This window comes from Petaurus breviceps, unplaced genomic scaffold (assembly GCF_028583685.1).
Source record: "Petaurus breviceps papuanus isolate PSGF00001 unplaced genomic scaffold, PetGlider_PUasm1.0 551, whole genome shotgun sequence".
Taxonomy (NCBI): Eukaryota; Metazoa; Chordata; class Mammalia; order Diprotodontia; family Petauridae; genus Petaurus; species Petaurus breviceps.
The window spans coordinates 32,849,294-32,870,182 of record NW_027186372.1 but is presented as its reverse complement, the minus strand read 5'-3'; the positions used below and the strand labels follow the sequence as shown (position 1 = coordinate 32,870,182).

The 20,889-nt window shown below is 41.6% G+C and overlaps 1 protein-coding gene across 3 annotated transcripts in view; it reads left to right on the top strand.

Annotated features, from left to right (window-relative positions):
- Positions 1-19,665, top strand: part of LOC138172753 (proton-coupled amino acid transporter 1-like) — a 60,430-nt gene extending 40,765 nt beyond the window's left edge. For all 3 annotated transcript variants that reach the window (XM_069102568.1, XM_069102566.1, XM_069102567.1), the window contains one exon: positions 15,137-19,665. In XM_069102568.1, coding sequence (XP_068958669.1) covers positions 15,137-15,411 — 275 coding nt within the window. In that variant the 3' untranslated portion in view covers positions 15,412-19,665. The remainder of the gene's footprint in view (positions 1-15,136) is intronic.
- Positions 19,666-20,889: the final 1,224 nt, after the last annotated feature.

Genomic DNA, 20,889 nt, shown 5'->3' with positions numbered 1-20,889 from the left:
CCAAAAAAAGGAAAGAAAGATAGTGACTGTTTCTGATGTAGCAGGATAGAGGAAAATAGGTAAAACTCTTCTCCAAATTATGCTCCTGCACTATGCATAAGCTTCCGTGGATCACAGACTCTCAGAATCAGAATTAGCACCTGAACAAGAATCCCTCTCTCGTTTTCCCACATGTGGCCTCTGCTTATAGACCTCTGTTGATTGGAGGAAGCTCAGCACCACTGAAGGTAGCCTGTTTCATTTGGGATGTTCTAAATAGAAGATAACCTTTACTTTTATCAAGCTGAAATCTCCCTTTCTATAGATTGCACCCCTCGAGACCTCTAAGGCCAGGCAAAACAAAGCTAAGCGCGCTTTCACAGGGCAGTTCTTCCTTCAGATATTCTAAGAGAGATAAGTCTTTCCTCCAAGTAATTTCTTCTCAGGCTAATAATCTCCATTTCCTTCGAATTGAGCCCCCTATGGCATTTTTTTGTAGCCCCTTCACAACATGCTCACCATCTTCTAGACACGGTCCAAGTTGTCAGTGCTCTCGTAAAATGTGGTACAACTTCCCAAACGGTATGGTCAGGGCATGGGGCAGTGGGCCTTCTTATGGCCATTGATTCTGTTACCATAGCCTGAGACCTCATTAACCTTTTTGGCTGCCATGTCACGTTGTTGACTCAAATGGATCTTTTATTCCTCCTGAAACCTCCACTATTTTTTGTTTCACATAAACCGTTGACCTGCCATACCTTCTTTGATTCTTTGGATAAGGCTGTGGATCTAGGATCTCGTTCCTGCAGGTATTCCATCCAGTAATGAAGATCGTAATCCACTATATCTTCAAGTAATAAGAGTTGTCTCTTATGCAGGACCTCTAGTAAATCCTCCATTGGTCCTCCCTGTGTGTTACAGAAGGGGCAGGGATTCCTCTATATCTCTTGACCTTCCCAGGAGATTGGCTACTAGGCAATGAATTCTTTGACCATGACAACCCAGGAAACTAGCTGTCCATTCAGCAAGCATTTATTAAGGGTCTTACCTGTGCAAGGCCTTGTGCTTGGTATACAAAGATAAACATGAAATAGTCCCTGACCTCAAGGAACTTTTGATCTACTGAGAGAAACATGAGGATACAAATAATGTCAATATAAATAGATATACAAAGTAATTTCCAGGGGGAAGACACCAGCAGTTGGGGTGAAGGATCAGAAAGTTGTTTGTTAGGAGCTGGCCCCTGAGCTGAGCTTCAGAGAGGCTAAAGATCATAAGAGGTGGATCTGCAGAGACAAGGGCCAGCGGGAGCCTGCCTTGTGTGGGTAGCAGCAAGTGGACCGGTTTGGCTAGAAGGTAGAGTGAGAGGGAATAATGTGAAATCAGCCCAGAAGGATAGGGTAGAATTAGATTGTGGGTGGCTTTGAATGCTAAGTGGTATAGCACAGAAACTGTTATGTGTCTTACTTGCAATATGGATGTGTATGTTTAAGTGTGCAGATCGCCTCATAGTGGCATTTTATGTATACCAAATTCAAGTATTTAAATGAATGAATGTTGATTTGGAATTATCCATCCTTATACCCGAGAGCCTCAAAGACAATTGAGAAAAAAATGAGTATTCTTAGAAAATTTGGGTTTTTCTAGGGATTCTTCTACTTGATGAAAAAAGGCTGGCTGACTGGAAGACTTTGAATAAAAGAAGTTCAGCCTCCCTCCTCCTTCTCCCCACCCCCAGTCCCCAACAACCTTGATATAGTACCTATAGAACTAGATTTGTCCCTGTATGCTCTAGGCTTCATCAGTTCTCCAGGCTGACATGTATCCTGATTCCTCCTAGATTTCTTTGCTCTTTGACCCCCACCCCCCAGTCCCCCAAACCTATAGCCTACATTTGTGAACACTGTACATTGCCTAAAATTTTTTTATTTCAGTTTTTGTTTCCTCATCTTTATCAGCTCTTTCATATTCCTTTCCATTGCATGATGTTCAGAACTATTGGGTGCCTTTGATCATCAAATCCACTACGTTCTTCTCCTGTGATCTTTGTTGCTTCACAAAACCCTGTTTTCTACAGAGAACAACAAAGAAAACTTATTTTTTCACTCTATAAAATGTCTGTATGCTTCTCTTTTAAGTGTTCTGCCTTTTATTTGGGGTCTTTTATCAGGGACTTGAAAGGATGTAGTCAGTGCTTGCTGTGAGACGAAGCTAGAGCAGGTGTGTTTGTCTTGTCTCAAGGGTGTTTTCCACACCAGTACAGAACATGGCACTTTGCATACAGCAGGTTCTAATAGTTCACAGAATATTAAAAGTAGAAGAGTCCATACAATACAGAACATCAGAGAAGGAAGGGCCATTGGAACAAAAGTCAGAGTGAGAGGTAACCTTGGAACCTAAAGCATAGAATGTCTGTAATGGAGCGTGGGACGTCAGAGCTGGAAGGGACTTCGGAGTGAGCCATCTTGTCCCGAGAAGTTAAGTGCATCCACAGCACCCCCAAGTGCGGCCTGAGCCAGATGGAAGAGTGATTGGGAAAGATTTAACAAGATCAATAAATAAAATGTGGCTTTCCAAGCCGTGTGCCCCTGCAGGCATCCTTCTGTATCATGTTTCTGTTTGAGTTGGACACCAGTAATCTAGCCCAATAGATGAGGAACTGAGGGAGTCACACAGCTGGTGCCAGAGCCCCAGATTAGAACCCAGTTCTCCTGATTCCTCTTCCCATGCCTGGTTAATTTTTGCACTGCTGTGTAGTAGATCTTTTTATTTCTTTTTTTAAAAAAAAATCAATTTTTAGATATTCATCTTCTCCCTTCTACCTCCCCCACCTACTAGAAGAAAGAAAGGAAAAAGAAAAAAAAAGAAATAAAGAATCCTTGTATAGTGTAGTCATAGTTAAGCAAAATAAATTCCTACATTGGCCACATCCAAAACTAGATTTTTTATATTCTGTGTGACCCTGGGCAAGTGACTTAGCCTCTGTTTCTCTAAGCAATAAAATGGGAATGATAATAACACCTACTTCCCAGGGTTGTTGTAAGGATCAAATGAATTAATAATTGGAAAACATTTAGCACAGTGTCTGGCACATAGTAGGTACTATATAAAAGTTTATTATTATTGTCAGTTCTCTGGAATCATGGTTGATTATTTAGTTGATCAGAGTTCTTCAGTCTTTATAATTGTTCATTTCTACAACATTGATGCTATAAATTGTTCTTGTTCTGCTTACTTCACTCCACGTCAGTTCATAAAAGTCTTCCCAGGTTTCTCTGAAAACAGTCATTTTATCATTTCTTCTTGTTTTTGGAGAGGGGAAAGGCAAGGCAATCAGGGTTAAGTGACTTGCCCAAGGTCACACAGCTAGTAAATATTGTTTGAGTCCGGATTTGAACTCAGGTCATCTTGACTCCAAGGCCAGTGCTCTATTCACTGCACCACCTAGCTGCCCTCATTTTATCATTTCTTACATAATAGTCTTCCATTGTATTCTTATACCATAAATTATTCAGTCACTCCCCAATTTATGGGTATTCCCCTTAGTTTTCACTTCTTTGCCACTAGAGAGAGAGCTGCCATAAATGTTTTTGTATATATGGATTCTTTTCCTCTTTCTTTGAGGTATAGGCCTAGCAGTGGCATAGCTGGTCAGAGACATGCACTGTGTCAGTAACTTTTGGGGCATCATTCCAAATTATTTGCCAGGGTGGTTGGACCAGTTTCATAGATCCAGCAACAATGCATCAGTGGTCCTTTTTTCCAGAAGCCTCTTCAACATTTGCCATTTTCTTTTTTTTTGTTCAACTTTTGTCAAACTGATAGATCTGAGGAGGAACCTCATAGTTACTATGATTTGCATATCTCTTAATTATTAGTGATTTGGTACATTTTTCCATAGTGCTTATAAATAGCTTGGGTTTCTTCCCTTGAGAGCTGCCTCTTCACATTCTTAGACTATTTATCACCTGGTGAATGACTCTTGCTCTTGTAAATTTAAATCAATTCCTTACATATTTTAAAAATAAGATCTTTATTAGAAAATTCTTGCAATGATTTTTTTCCCAGTTAACTTCTAAAACTTCTTTTTCAATTTTAGCTGTATTGGGTTTGTTTGTGAAATAACTTTTTAATTGTCCATTTTATCCTTGGTGATCCTCTCTATTTCTTGTTTGGTCATGAACTCTTCTCCTATCCATAGATCTAAAAGGTAATTTCTTCCTTGTTTCTCTGATTTGTCTATGATATGACCTTTTCTACCTCAGCCATATATCTACTTTGAATAGTTTATGAACCCAAGAACAATCTGCATATATATTTAAGAGAACAAAATGTACTTAAGTTTTATATTGACATTTTAAAGACTAGCATTTTCTTTTTTTTTTTTTTTAAAGCAATTGGGGTTAAGTAACTTGCTCAAGGTTACACGGCCAGTTATTTCTGGGTGTGGTGCTAAGGATCTGAGCCTGGGATTCGATCCCCAGGTCATCCTGACACTGGGGCCGGTGCTTTTACTTGCTGAGCCACCTGGCCACCCTGAGACTAGCATTTTCAATAAAAATTGTTTCTTGTCACGAGAGTTTGCCACCCTAACCAAAAGTTAACATGATTCCAACTGATTGTTTCATTTTGGATTCAGTTTTCTCATCTTTAAGCACTGCTGTGAATGAGGGCCAGGGCTAGATTTGGCTTAAACCAGTTTGAGGTATGATAAAGTAAACTTTTAGGAAGTTTCTCTATTTCCTGTATTTACTTCTAGGGGAATTAAGCTGACTTTTGGTCTATTACTTCTGAAATCTAGGTATAATAAATTACCTTCTGTCCTGACCTCATGCCAGGACTTGGAAAGGGCTGATCTCATATGAAAGTATTTAGGAGATATAGAGTCTTGACTTCATAAGCTATGTTCTGTCCTTTGTGCCATGGAAAATATCTGCACAATGCAGATATTGTATAGTACAATAGAAACCACAGGTGCCTCCACTTCCTTTTACCTCTCTCTCTGCACTCTGGTTTCTGACCTCATCATTCAGCTGAAACTGCTCTATCCAAAGTTAGTTACAATCTCTTTATTTGCCTAAACTAATTGCCTTTACTCAATCATCATGCTTCTTAACCTCTCTGCACCCTTTGACACTGAGGGTCACCCTCTTCTTGATATTTTCTTCTTCTAAAACCATGCCTGGTTTTTTCCTACCCATCTGACCATTCCTTTTCTGTCTTCTTTGCTAGATCTTCATTCAGGTAATACCCGATAACCATGGGTATCCATCTGTCTTTGTCTTGGGCCTTCTTCTCTTCTCCCTCTATACTATTTCACTTGGTAATCTCATCAACTCTCACCAATTCAGTCATCATCTCTGTGCCTCTGGTTCTCAAATCTACTTATCCAGCTCGCACCTCTTTCCTGATCTCCAGACTCATCTCCAGTTGCTTGTTGGGCATCTTGAACTGAATGTCCTATAAACATCTTAAATTCAATATGTATAAAACTGAACTCATCTTTCCCCTTCAACTCTCCCTTCTTCCTAACTTCCCTATTCCTTTTGAGAGTACCCCCAGCCTCCCAGTCACCCAGGCTCAGAACCTGTCATCCTTAATCCCTCACTCCCCTGCCCCATCTAATCTGTTGCCAAGGCCTGTTGATTCCTTCTTTTTAACATCTCTCTTATATGTCTTCTTCTTTCCCCTGCCACTGCCACAGGTGGTGCAGGCCTGGTGCAGGCCCTTATCACCTTATACCTAGACTGTTGCATTAAAATGCTAGTTGGTCTCCCTGCCACAAGTTTCCCCCCACTCCAGTCCATCCTCCACTCAGCTTTTTAAAGCATGGTTCTGACCTTGTCACTCCCTACTTAGTAAACTACAGTGGCTCCTTGCCACCTCCAAGATCAAACAAAATCCTGTGGGGTTAAAGGTCTTCCATAACCTTACTCTCCTCCCCTCCCTTCACCTTTCCAGGTTCCTTACACTTTACATTCTCCCAGTGACACTGGCCTCTTTTCTGTTCCTTGAACAGGACACTATCATCTCTTGGCTCTGGGTATTTTCATTGGTTGTCCCCCATGCCTAGAATTCTCTCACTCCTCATCTCTGCTTCCTGACCTCCTTCAAATCCTATGTTCCACAGGAAGCCTTTCCTAATCTCCTTTAATGCTCAGTTGCTTATCTCTAATGTATACCTGTATGTAACTTGTTTGTACAGTTGTTTGCATGTTGTTTCCTCATTAGACTAAGCTCCTTGAAAACAGGACCTGTCTTTTGACTTTTCTTTTCATCTTCCATGCTTAGCATGGTGCCTAGCCCATAGCAGGCCTATTAATCAATATTTATTGACTCTCCAACTGTTTTTCTTTTAAGTTAGTCATCTTTAAGGTAGCTGTTTTGATGCTAATATTGCCTAAGAGTTTTGTCTGTCTTTGCTGTCTTTAAAATATAATCTCCTTGTGACCTTATATTTTACTTTGAAAAAGAAATCCCCATAGTCATGAATGGCTTTTGCAGAATGGTCATTTTTTTTTAATTTGGTAAACAGAAATTAAAATGTCAATATTCTAGGGTAGGGCTTCTTAACTTTTTTTGTGGGTCACATTGGCAGTCTATTGAAGCCTGTGAACTTCTTCTCAGATCTTAAATACATAAAATTACATAAGATTACAAAGCAAACCAATTATATTGAAATATGATTATTAAAAACACATACATATGCATACATATATGAATATATACATATTTCAAAGACCCCAGATTAACAACCCCTGCTCTAGGGGATCTGTACATTTATCAATGTGAGTTTTCCCTTCATTGTCAAAAATTGCAACCCTTCTACACCTTATATTAATTGGCTTTTGCTTTTAAGCTACTCTGGCTGAAAAAAATTCCTCTCCTTCTAGAATGCTACCATTATTAGCATTTCTAGACTTAGGTCTGTTGGTCTCTGTACCATATTCCAGGCTTCCCAGCTTTGGAAGGACTTACCAGAGTTTGCAGTCCATTTTCGTCACTTTCTTAAGATCCAGAGGCACCTCCACACCACCATCTGAAGAGTATTGTAGCCCAGAAGACAGAATAATTCAGTGCTCATACTCAAATGGATTTGTGATCTCCTTGATTCAGGAGTCCTTTCAACAGTACAAATCAAAACCCATCCATTCCTGCCCACCCTGTGCATCTCTTGTCCATAACCTCCCCGAAGTTCATCACACAGGACCTGATGAGGGATGGCTATTAGGTTCAGCAGGGACTCTGATCTTATCTTAAGACCAGAACCTGCGATTCAGTCTGGAAAGAATTCAGCTCGGGCTTACTTGGAGTCAGAGTTGAAAAAGTTCACTATACGCCTTACAGCAGGCAAGGATCCTTAGGGGACCTGCAAGCTTAAAGAAGACATAGGCGGTTAAAGAGTCAAACCTATTCATTAGATGTCAGTTAGGCTGAACAGGTGAGAAGAAGGTGGGATTAGGGAGGAGTTAAGGTGGGGCTAAGGTAGGGTCGGTATTTAAAGGGGCATACAGGCTTGATGTAACTGCGCAGTCATACCCATGATTCACTGGGAAAAAGCCCATGGCGGGGGGGCCTACCTAGAGGTGTGGTTTTAGGCTTGAAACATCTTTTTCTTATAATTGTGAAATAAATATGTGGCCCATTGCTGAATATCACTTGTAAAAATCTGCCTGTTCTATATTAATAATCTTAGTGAGACCATCCTCATGTATGCATTACTCATAAAGATTTTGTATAAATTAGAGTAGGTGTATAGGTTGATAGTTATTGATGTTCTCTGAATTACTTTTTTCAGTATTAATAAGGTCCAAATTTTTTCCCAGGCTTTTGTCTTTTCCTCTCTATTTTCCTCCTTGGTACCTTATCTATAAGTCTGTCAATTCCCTTGCCACTCTGTTAAGAAACAGAATAACATGAGTGATAAAGCATAAATTTTTCTAGTTTTAGACATAATTTAAAAGGGGGGGGGCAGCTGGGTAGTGCCATAGATAGAACACCAGGCCTGGAGTCAGGAAGACTCCTCTTTATACTTCTGACACTTACTGTGACCCTGAGCAAGTCATGTAACCCTGTTCCTCATCTGTAACCTTAGTTCCTCATCTGTAAAATGAGCTGGAGAAGGAAATGGCAAACCACTCCAGTGTCTTTGCCAAGAAAACCCCAGATGGACCACGAGGAGTCAGGCACGACTGAACAACAAACAGAAAAGATCATTCCGCCCCCAAAGACCTGAAATGCCAGTATACATTAGGAAGATTAAGTTCCCTAAGTGTCTGGTGTTCTTCCCTGAGTTGATAATTGTCTGTTCTTATGTATATCTTTCTCTTCTAGAGTAGTAACTCAGGTATTGCCTATTCCTAATTAGTTCCCCTTTGGAAGAGTTACAGTTTACCCTGTTTTGATTCAGAAATTAAAAAGGTCAAATTCTTAGTGACTATTAACCCAAGGGAGAAGCATTTTGTAGTATTGTGAAGTCCCTTGGCTTAATGCTTTGGGCTATTCAATGTTGTTAAAGGCTCTGCATTTAGTTACAAAACTAACTGCTGCAAAATTTCGTGGTTAAAATAAAGTAGGAAATTGCTGCCTTCCTCTCCTTCCTAGTGTTCTGAATTTTCCCAATTAACTGGTTCCTTGAGTCATCCTTTCCATTTTTGTCTTTCATCTTTGACAAGAGCCACGTCATGCAAGATTTGTAGTGTTACCCATTTCTTATAAAAGTAGAAAGAGGAAAAAAGATTATAAGCTCAGCAACATTTAGATTTCTGAATGTGCTTTCTTTACCTTTTGAATCAGTTTGTGAACTGTTTAAATTTGGGATGACAAAAACTTTCTTGGATTAACCAGAGTTTAGAAGAGAAAGCATGCCTCTTAATCTCCTTTTAGAGTGTGGGTCTCTGAGAAAGTTTTCTGTTAAGTGTTCTAGACTCTATCACAGAGTCATAGAATGTCAGAGTTGTAAGGGACCTTTGCATATAAAATGTTAAACTGGAACAGGACCTTATCTAGCCCAATCTTTTCATGTTATGTGCCTAGTTAAAGTGTCATACCCAAGATCATATGGAGGATTGTGACAGACCTAAAATTAATAACAATAATAATAGCTAAAATTTATGTTTACTCTGTGTGCTCTGTTAAGTGCTTCATAATTATTATTTCATTTGATCCTTACAGCAATTCTAGGAGGAGCTGCTATTATTATCCCCATTTTACATATGGGGAAACTGAGTCAAACAGGTTAAGTGACTTTCCCAGGGTCACACAGCTAGTACGTATCTGAGGTTGGATTTGAACTCAGATCTTCTTGCCTCCCAGTCCAGTGCTCTATCCACTGTGGTTCCTAAGTGCCATGTAACTCCACATAAGCTTTATGAAGGTGGAGCCTTTGTTACTTAGGTCTTTATATCCTCAGTGAGTCTTGCTAAGTCATATCTTGCATTAATAAGTGTTTGTGGAAATTAAATGAACAGTACACCCAATTTCTAGGGCTTTTTTTTCCCACAATACTGCAAGTCCATTTCTGTTAGGGAGCACAAGAATGGTTTACCACTATGCAGTAGAGAGGGCTTTAAATTGGAATCACAAGGCCTGGGTTTAAATTCTAGCTCTACCTTTTAGTAACCTTGTGACGTGGGGCACTGATTTTTTGGGTTGTTTCTTCTGTTGTAAAATAAGGGGCTTGTACTAGATGACATCTAAGCTTCCTTGGAACTCTGAGCTTTAAAATAATGCTCACGAAGGGACCATCCATTCAGCTAATAGAAGAGGAAGTGAGAATGGAGAGAAAATGAGAAGTCTTTCCACTGTATTTTTACCTTCTCCATAGTTAACTTCAGTTGAAAAAAGGGTACAAAGATGTTTTACCTGGGATTCCTTTAATCTTATAAAACCAAATAGAGTAGAGTGTGCCCTTCTCAGGTTATCTCTAGGTGCCCTCCATAACTGAAACATTAACCATTTAACTAATCTAGGTAATTTCAGAGAGCCGGCCATTTTGGAAATGAGTTGAGAAACTTTCACCAGAATGTGGCCCCTACTTGTTTGTATCTGGAATTGTCCTTGACAGATAAATATGTCTTCTCTTGGAAACCTAAGATTTAGACCCAGACATAATTCTGACGTCTTCATTTTACAGCATAGAGATTGAGGTGCAAAGAACCTGACTGAACTGCCTGCCCAACGGCTTGCACTAGCAGAATGAGGTCCTCTGCCTCCAAATGTAATGCTTTTTCTTATATATCATTCTGCATCTCCCACTACAGAAAGAAGTAGTTGTCTCACAGTCTCACTGTTATGTAGGAATTGGACAGCCAGGAAAACCGAGGCACCAGAATTGAGCAAAGGACTCTCCCAAGACCAGAATGAGTAATTAGGCTTGGGACTAAAGTCTGATTCCCTGGCCAGCAGCCTTTTGAGAGAGAATGCCATTATGCTATCAGCTAATAAAACTGGTTTAGTGGATCTTGAGTTATTTCATTCTCTCTTCTCTGGATCCAAACTTGGAGATTGGTTGTTAAATAATAAGATGGAAAGTGCATTAGAAACATGGGAATCTAGTCTCAGCTCTGCCACTGACGTGCTGTGTGACTAAGGGCAAGATAATTCCTCTTTATGAACTTCATTTTCCTCTTTCATAAAATGAGGGGCTTGAACTGACTTATCTGTAAGAAAGCTAATATTCTGTGATTCTGGTGCTCAGATTTTAAAAACACTGAAAGGCTGAAACTGTTTACAGACTAAGGTACACCTTGTTCTTTCTAAATAGCTTTTCCCAGGAGTCTCAGAACCTTTTAAAGGTATTAATGCGTTCCCATTTCAGCTCCACCGAAAGGGACTGTTACCTGTCTGCTTAATAGACTAAGAAAATATGAAGGAATTTGCCCAAGGGTATAAATGTGCCCATAGCATAAGTGAGGCTTCATAGAAGTTTCTTCACTCCCTTTTAATTCTTTAATTTAATTTAATTTAAATTCTTTAATTCACTACCTTGAAGTTGGCTGTGAATCCTTTACCAGAATAGGTAGGAGCATTAATTTAGGGAACTTTCTGCTAAATGAGAGCATCTGTGGTAAAAAGGCCTTTTGGCCAACTTCTTGGCTCTGTAGAAACTTATTTTCTTTGCTCCACCATCTGCATTTTCCATTTTCTGAGTAGGGAAGAGGAGTCAGAGGACCTAGGGATAAACTACTAGGAATAGTATTTAGAGACCTTCCTTCTATCCCACCTGGAACAGAAAAAGGAATAGTATCATGTTCTGGAGTAGGAAGGAATCTTAAACTCAGTAATAGAATCTGCCTTAGTCTCATCTCTTTAACTTACTAGCAGTATGACCCTAAGCAAGTCACCTCCCTTCCTGGGCCTGTTTCCTCCACTCTAAATGTTGAGCTAAAAGTCCTTCCCACCTATTCTAAGTTCTAAAGTTCCTTCTGGCTCTGACGTTCTGTATTCTAAGCTTTCCCCCTGAGGATGGTGAAGGAGGTGAAAAGGCAACCCAAACCAGTGCATATCAGTTATTGTAATAATCCATTATATTTATACCCCATGTTACAAACATTTTACAAATGTCATCACATTTGATTCTCACAACAGCCCTGTGACATTGGAAATGCAAGTACTGTTATCCACATTTTACAAAACAGGAACCTAAGAGAGAAAGTGACTTCCCCAGTGTCACACAACTAATACCTTTGGAGCTAGGACTCAAACTCAGGTCTTCTGACATTGTCTAGTGCTCCTCCTTCTCTATTGAGCTGCCATACGAAGAAACTATTCCTTTTCCCTAGAGAACATGGTACGTACCAGTTAGAAGTCCTTGGGAGGAGTTAGCATTTATCCAGCATGTAAGCTTGAAGTTGAACTCAGGAAGATAGGGCTGGAGAAAATGGATAGGGCTATATCCTTAAAGAGATAAAAGAAAGAGAAATATGGCCTGTTTGTACCAAAAATACTTAGGATAGTTCTTTTTGTGGTGGCAAAAGATTTAAAACTGAGGGGTGCTCATCCATTGTTCAATGGTTGAACAATTTATGGTATGTTAATGTGATGGAATACGATTGTGCTGTCAGAAATGATCTGGGGTGGGGTTTCAGAGAAACCTGAGAAGACATATAAATTGATGTGGAGTGAACCGAGCAGAATGTGGAGGAAAAAAATTTATACAAAATATACAAAAAAATTATACAATGACAGGACTCTTGGAAAAGACAACTTTGAAAGACTTAGGAACTCTGATCAATAACAGTGACCATGCACAATTTCAGAGGACTCATGATGAAACATGCTACCCAACTCCAGATACATATTGGACATATATTTTTGGATATGGCCAGTGCATGAATTTGCTTTAATAATAATAATAGTTAGCATTTATGTAGCACCTACTGTGTGCCAGGCACAAAGCACTGTATAGATGCCTCGTTTAATCTTTACAACCACCCCGACAGGTAAATTATTCCTATTTTGAAGTTCAGGAAACTGAGGTAGATCAAAGTGAAGTGACTTGCCCAAAGTCTCACAGTTACTGAGTGTCTGAGGTTGGATTTGAACTCAGGTGTTCCTGACTCTAGGACCAGCACTGCACCATCTAGCTGCCACCAAGTTTTGTTTGGCTGCATATATTTGTAACTGAAGTTTTGTTTTTCTTGCTTTCTTAGTGGCGGGGACAGAAGGGATGGTGGGGTAGGGGAAAGGGAAGGTAAAGAAGGCAGATCTTCATGAAAAGAAAAGAAAATTTAATTTTTTTCTAAAAAGAATCTACAAGGGCCTGAGCGTAATCAGAGATAGGAGACCTTCCTTATATGTCCACAATACAAACATTGTCACTATTCCCTTTTACCATTAATAGCACTTTCCTTAATAATTTGTGCAGTGTCAGGCTTGATATGGAAACATAAAAGGGTTGGTAGAGAATCTTAAATAAATTCAAGATGACTCAAGGAGAAATCAATTGTACCTCCCTCAGATGAACTCAGCTTAGTCTCAAATGCAATTATGCAGTAAACAGTGAGGTTATTGTGGTCTGGGAGTGCAGTTATCTCTGATCTTCCATTAGAGGCACCTTCTTTCCCTGCGGATTATATCCCCATCAGGGTGCATGGAAACTTTTTGTGAAATGAGGCATGTAGCCTTTCCTCCCTGGAAGGAGGTTGTATTTTCCCTTTCTTTGTTAGGGCAAGCAGTAATGCTGTGGAAGATACTTCTAGTGGCAAGAAAATGAAAAATTAGGAGAGAGATCATCAGATTACTTTTTTCCTCCTCCCTCTTTATAGTTTTCTTGGGATCAGAGAATTCCAGAGCTGGGAAGGGCCTTAGGACGACTCCCTGCCCAGCTCCAGCTCTGGGAATGCATGATTTCTTTCCTAAGCTCAGCTCTAGTTCCACCTTCTATTTGAAGCCTCTCCTGGTCTTCCCGGTGGTTAATGCCGTCAGTCCCAAATTAACTTTGTATATATTTTGTATTCATTTATCTGTACACGTGTTACTTCCCTCCAGTAGAGTGTAAATTCCTTGAAGGTAAAGACTGCTTCATTTTTGCATTATCTCCAGTGCCTAGTACTGTACCTGGACCATAGTTGTTGTCCAGTTGTTTGCAATTCTTTGTGACCTCACTTGGGGTTTTCCTGGCAAGATATTGCAGTAGTTTGCCATTTCCTTCTCCACCTCATTTTACAAATGAGGAAACTGAGGCCAACAGAGTTAAATGACTTGCCCAGGATCACACAGCTAGCAAGTGTCTGAGGCCAGATTTGAACTTCGAAGGATGAATCTTCTTGACTCCAGGCCTAGCTCTCTATCCGTTGTTCTACTTAGCTGCCCCAGGAACATAGTGTTTAGTAAATGTTTGTTGAATTTAATTGAATACAGTGTATTAGAGCTAGAAGACCCTAGAGATCTAGTGTGCCCACCATGTTATTGAAGTGAAAATAAGATTCAGCAAGGTTTACTTGCATAAGGTCACAGAATGAACTAATGGGACTAAAGCTCAGTCCTCGGGACTCCAGCATTCTTTTCACTGTACCACACTGAATGAGTGGGAAATATACCTCTTAAGTGCTTCCTGTATCCCAGAGTGCTTACTGTATGCTGTAATAGAAGCAGAGAAGGGAGTCTGTGAGAAACAAGACTGCCATCCAGAGTGATGAATTTGAAAGAAGCCTTCGGCTTATTTTAGGAGATTGAGGGCCCTTCTGCTCTGAACCCAAAGCCCTAAACCTTGGCTCCTTCTATGAGTTGGAGTCAACCCCCTTCCCCCTTCTCAGGGCTGATTTGAAGTAATATATGAAAAAACTTTTTATAAACCACAAATGATGCATTTTATTCTTATACATTTTTCCTTTCTCATTAGGAAATGAGTCAGTCTGCAAATGTTTATTAAGCCCTTGCTGTGCCAAGCACTGCTGTAGGCACTGGGGACACAGAGCTGTACAGTATGGTCAGGGAAGGCAACCTGTGCATATAAAGGAATAGGCAAAATAGATTTGGGGTCAGGAGCAGAGACTAGCAGCTGGGAGGCTTAAGAAAGGCCAGGAAGGTGGGAAAAGAACCAAGAGAAGACGGGGCCACAAAAATCCAGAGAGGAAAGAATATCCACAGGAGAGGATGGTCATCGGGGTCAGATGCTGTGAAGAGGTCACGAGGACGAAGACTGAGAACAGGGCATCAGATTTAGAAATTAAGAGATCACACGTGACTTTGGAAAGGCTAGTTTCAACTAAGTGATAAGATTGGAAACTGTCATAGGGAGGTTAGAAGAGAGGGAAAGGAAAGGAAGTGAAGGTAGTAAGTAGAGACAGCATTTTCAAGGAGTTTGGCTAAGGAAGGCAGGGGAAAGAGAAGACAGTTGATTGCAGGGACAGTAGGGTCAGTTGGTGGGGGAATCGTGGTCATATTTGTAGGCACAGGGAAGAAACCAGTAGATAGGTAGAGATAGAAGATTAGAGGGAGAAAAGGATGATGGCAGGAGCAGTCTGCTTAAAGGAGAAGGGATCAAGGGTTGTTGTAAAAGTGTTGTTGGCCTTGGAGAGGAGAAGGCCACTCCTTCATTAGAGCTGAGAGTAAAGAGAGAACATGAGGGATGATAGCAAGGAAAAGGGGCATGTGCAATCTTCTTGTTCTTTCATAGGCTGGTCATAAATAGAAGTTTCTTTTCCTTCTTCAGGTGTCTTGGCCATCTTGATCCCTCGGCTGGACCTCGTCATCTCATTGGTGGGCTCTGTGAGCAGCAGTGCCTTGGCTCTGATCATCCCTCCGCTCCTGGAGATCACTACATATTATTCGGAAGGCATGAGCCCCATCGCCATTGCTAAAGACATCTTGATCAGCACTTTGGGCTTCATTGGGTTTGTGGTGGGCACGTACCAAGCAATCTATGAGCTGATCCAGCCAAGCATGTCTCCCACCTTTGCCAACATTACTGGTGCCTTTGTACAGTGACATTTTCGGCATATTCTCTGCTCTAAGCCACCCCACCCCACCAAATGTCTGTTGCCAAGGCCTCGGGTAAGGCTGTGGATGGAGTGGGTTAGGTAGGGGGCTGCTCTTACTTGTCATAAGTCCCTTACTTGGGGACTTATGAATAGGAGGCCAGTGGGACAGGCTAGACTGTGGATAATTCCCATAGTGATGGTGATCTTTCAGTACTCGTTTTACCCCAACTCCTTTCCCACCCATTCTCTCCCTTCCTCCCTTTTGTGGCTTTGATGTTAGTGTAGCACAACTCTCCTCCATCTTTTAGTGACTCACCTGGATAGTTTCCTCTCCTCTGGGCCAAGCCACCACAAAACAAGGATCATTGTCCATCTGTTTTGACTGCTACCCCTGTTCTTTTTTACCTCTGATTTTCTTGCCGTTAGGACTCTTTCAGGGGGTTGCACGTTAAACTACTTTCAGCAGAATACTTCAAGTTACAACCTTGATCTTGACTTGATCCAGGTTTTCTGGAGCACCTTAGGCAGCACCTTCCCCTCGAATCTGCCACATGTTGGGGACAAATCTGAGCACATTCCTCATCACTTAGCACTTTGAACACACTGAGTACTGTCTGCATTCAAAATTTTTCTGTTTTATTTCAAATTAGGTCTCTGCTCCTGAACTCTGAGTCTGTCATTGCTGGGGTCATTAGACCCAACTTATTCTTACCAAACCTCACCTGTGCTCTTCCTGTGAAGAGAATGACTTGATTTAAACTCATAATTTATTGTATATTTGGCACAAATATGGGGAAAGCAACCTACTGCACTCATAACCATCTTCTAAGAGAAGATTAATATACACGGGACAAGACTTGAGGCCCACATGAGGCCAAAAGACAACAGGATTGAAAATGTGTCACTGGAAGTTTAGAAAATTAGTTTTACAAACCAGGTTCCCCAGTCTCTATGAGAATGAATCAAAAGGTATGACAGCATCCTTATTACAGCATATATTGGAACCCTGAATCTGGCTCATTCTGGTTAAATTGGCAGCATATGTCCCTTTCTCAGTCTCCTTCCTGACTAGGCGTTATATATCCATTGACAAAGATGAGATGTCAAGGTCACCAAGCCTAGGCCTTGAGGTTGTGTAGAAACAAAGCAATTGAGGAATTCCCACCACATGGGGTGAAGTTGTGTTGTGGCACTTGATTAATTAAGGAGTTTAGTCAGAGAGCTCTGGATAGTACATTACTTACTGGCTCCAGAGCTGTCTCTCTGTCCTATACTTCTCCTGGGCCCCATTAGCCTACTTGGGGCATTGGTAACACTATTATAAGGGATCCTCTCCTTTTGTCCCTGTGAGGCCTTCCGGTATGCCAGGGGCATTGGTTGCTAAAGATCTGAGGCTACAGCAGCCTAAGAGGTTTGGGTAGCTTCCTAGTCCTGAGTCTGAGAAGGGTTCTTGAAGATGAGTCTCACTCATCTAACATTTTACTGTTTGCTCATCCTTTCTGCTCAATGATTAGGAAGTGATCCAAAAGGGCATTAAATTAATTCTTTGGCTGTGTGTGTTGGCCCAGAGGATTTCAGCAGAGATCCATTCAGTGCCTCTCACACCCTGCCCTGTGCCCTCACCACACCCCTATACTCTGCTGCCCTGGGAGTGCAGGTGCCTCAGGGAGTAGCTTAGGGAAGGAGAGGTTCATCTCTCCATCTTTGCTTTGCCTTTTTGCCTTCAAGCAGGGCTCAAGCTTCTCTGTGAGCACTTGGTGCTTAGGTCAGTGCAGTGGCTGAAGGTAAAACTTCAGTCGTGGCCACCCTGGGCCTCTGGAATCAGTAGGCCGTCAGGGGGCTGTCCTCCCTTCTCTGTTCCACAGCCAAGTATGGCTGGATGTCAGGTGAAGGGACTGGAGAAGGATTTCTTTTTAAATGTACAATGTCTCTTAAGGGGTAAAAAAAAAACACTTAAAAACTCTAGCAACAAGGATTTACATCAATCGAGCTGAGGACTTATTTTGGTCCCATGCCTATTAGAACCAGATTACAATTTATAACTTGGTTCCTGCCGATGGGAATTTTGTTCTCCATCCCATGCTGTTAGGGGCTTGAAAAACAAATGCAAACTGGAATGGATAGGAGCTTCTGGTTCTTTGGTTCTTAAATTCCAGAAGAGAATTTAATAGGTTTTTTTCCCCACTATTGACCAAGTGTCTGGAATCTATGTAACCAGCCTGCATTTAGCCTAGCAGTCTGTCCAGAATGTTCCTCAGGTCTTCCTCCTTCCTCTTATTTCTTTGGAACCCCTTCTGGAACAATGCTCTGGTCTAGGCCATGACCTCAGGGCCTAGAAGGCTAGAGACCCAGGACCTCGCAGCTGCAGAGCAGAGACCAGATCATGCTGTCAGCTTTCTGCTCTTAAGGGATCAATGCCTCTGATTGGCTCTTTGTAGAAACTAACCTAGGGGTTCTGTCCTCTTAATGGTACTGAGTGTGCAGCTCATGCCACATGGGGTCTCCTTCCTGCTTAGGCTGAGGCCTGCCCTTCTTTTAAGAAGAGCCCTGCCTGCCTGAACTTGGCTTTCCTGGGAAGTTGTTAGGAAAGACCCCTCAGCTAGGGGACAAAAGACTTAAAGGGAGAAGGCAGGCATGAGGAGCCTTTTTTTCCCTTTGTCTTCTGAGTAGAGAATCAGAGCCCTAAAAACCCTCCTCTCCACCCACTTCCATAATCTTCCTGTGCCTTCTTTAAGTTTCTTCCTCCCATTGGCACCTCCTTGCTTGGAAGTATTCCAGACTTTTTACTGCGAGGGACTCAGTTTCTGTCTGGGTTCTCTATCCCCTAGACTGACTGAATGGGGCTGATCTCAGCCCGGGGTACACTGAGGGAACCTCAAAGAATGCAGGGTCCTCTTTGCCCAGCACTGGAATTGGGGGCAGGGGTTTCCTAATCTTACTTGATGAAGTACAGTCCTATTCATCTAGGGTGGGGGCAAGGGGACATTCTCAAATTTACTGGGAGCTAACTGCTCTGTACTGGTATGGCAGGTTCAGGTCCCCTGTCCCTGGTAACATCTCTCTTCACAGGGCCGTTAATTCTCTTCAGGGCCATCCAAGTGCTGGCCTGATGAGCACTGCTGTGTCCGCACAAACCCTGAGCAGCAGGGAACGGTTTTCTTTGTGTCAGCCTAAACCCTATCGCCTGTCGCCTCCCCATTCTGTGATCCAACTTCCCTGCCCTAGTTAGTGTTGGATACACTTAGTACCAAGACCTCATTCTTTAAAATGCTCTAATCTTCCCCTTAGTGAAACTGAGCTGGTAAATATAGGAAAGATCTCTTTCGTCCCCCTCTCCCCCCTCTGGAGATACCTGTTATGTGGAAGAACGCCTTCTCCGTTTAACACTACATGTTCACTTCCTGCTTTCTTGAAGTGTGACAGGAAAATCCCAGACTCACTGTTTACAGGTATTGTACCTTATTCACTACTACAGATGAACTGGTCTCCGTGTCTTATGTGTGGAACAAGGTAATAGAAGGTCAGTGCTTGGGGTTGCTCCTGGGTAGAACATTGTGCTAATTGCTCTCAGAAGAGCCATGCATTTGCCGTATTCTCTTAAAAGATCCATAAAATGAAAACGGTCTGATTTGGTGACTACAGAATTGCCCTGTATTTGAAATCTGCAGAAAGCACCAAATGGTTCTCCATAAGAACAAAGTGAATGGACATTTTAGACTGCAGCACAGGAGACCAGGGAGTAGAAGGGTGTGTTTTGCCCTTGAAACCTTGGGTAGAATGGCTTAGGCAGTTTGGCCTAATGGTATCAAGTTTCCTCTGAATCTTTGTGCCATCAAAGCCCCTTATTGGTTTGGTACCAGGGTTGGGGCCATGCCAGGGGCAGAGAGTATATGCACAGCCAGAAATAATTGGGTTTTGTTAACATCAAGAAGAGGTTAATGAACTATTAGAGGGTTAAATCTGATGTCTGACAATTACTGAACTGAAAAATTAACCAATCACATTTGCCATTGTCCAAATGAATAAGAGAGTAGAAAGTCTTAATCCATTGTAAGATCGCCACATGGCAGATCCCAGGAACCAGGATGTCACTGTATAATGCAACCACCAGGAGCTGAGAGTATTGTCAGTGTTCTGTGCCTTTTATGTTTGTATTTAGTACAGATGTGGTTCATGCAGGAGCTTGTGGGAGATCTTGTGTTTGATTCTGCACATGGATCATGTGTTTTTTCTTTTAATAAATGAGGTGTTTTGTTTTTAATTTTGAGACCTTTCTGCCACTGGCTTTATGTTCATGGTTTCTTTTTTGGTGCAAATCCCTTACTGAGCGTAGGTTTAAATGCAACTCGTTCATGTCCCTGGAGGAAGTGCTGGTTATGGGGTGCTAGATGGGAAGACAGAACTGAATGTGGTACAGTGGGAAAAACACTGGTTTGAGAATCAGAAGATCCTGTTTCCTATTTTAGCACCATAAGCACCTCCAGGATGTACTAGGTGCTGGGGATAAAACCAGAAGGAAAACCAGTCCCTGACCTCAAGGAGCTTATGTTCTTTGGGGAAGGATGCAATATTGACACAAATAAGTAAATGCAAAATCATTTAAGACAACACTATGTACTAGAAGAAGATCAGGGAAGGCTTCCTGGAGGAGGTGAGCCTGACAGGAAGCTAAGAATTCCAAGCGGTGACAGTGAGGAAGAGAATACATTCCAGCCATAGCAAACGGACAAGGCCAAAGCAGGGAGCCAGGAGATGAAATAAATAAACTAAGTTTGGAGACCAGCAAGTGGTCCTGCTTTGGATGGAATCTGGTTTATGTGAGGAGAAGCAATGTAAAGTAAGTCTATTAAAGATAAATTAGAACCAAATCATGAAAAGCCTTAGAAGACAAGCCGAGAAGTCTGTGTTTATACTAAAGGCAATAGGGAATCACTGAAAATTCTTGATGTGTACTTTTAGGAAAATTGCTGGGGCAGCATTTTAGAGGAAAATTAGAGATGGGAGAGAATGGGAGCAAGGAAACCAATCTAATAAGATAAATGTGGAAACGCTCTGTAATTGCAGCATCCTAGACATAGGACCTATGCAGCTAGGTCCAGTTCAGAGAGAAAGCACATGCTTAGGCTCTACCATATGTTTCCTCAGCCTTTTTCCTATGGATTATTTCTCTCTACCCACAGTGGGTGGTCCCTAAGCTCCTATAGAGTCCCAGAGGTGGGAGGGACTTCAGAGGTCAGCTAGGTCAACTTTCTCCCTGAATAGAAATTCCCTTTATAAAGAGCCTCCCTAGTCTCCACTTGAATACCTCCAGCAGTGGACAAATACCTCAGGAGGCAAGCCATATTATTGGAGGGTTCCAGATTTTAGAAAGTTTTCCTTTCTATGGATCCATATGCCTCCCAGGAACTTCTACCCATTGTTTTTAGTTCTGTCCTGAGTCAAGCAGAATTGACTTAATGCTTCCCTTGTATAACTATCCTTCAGT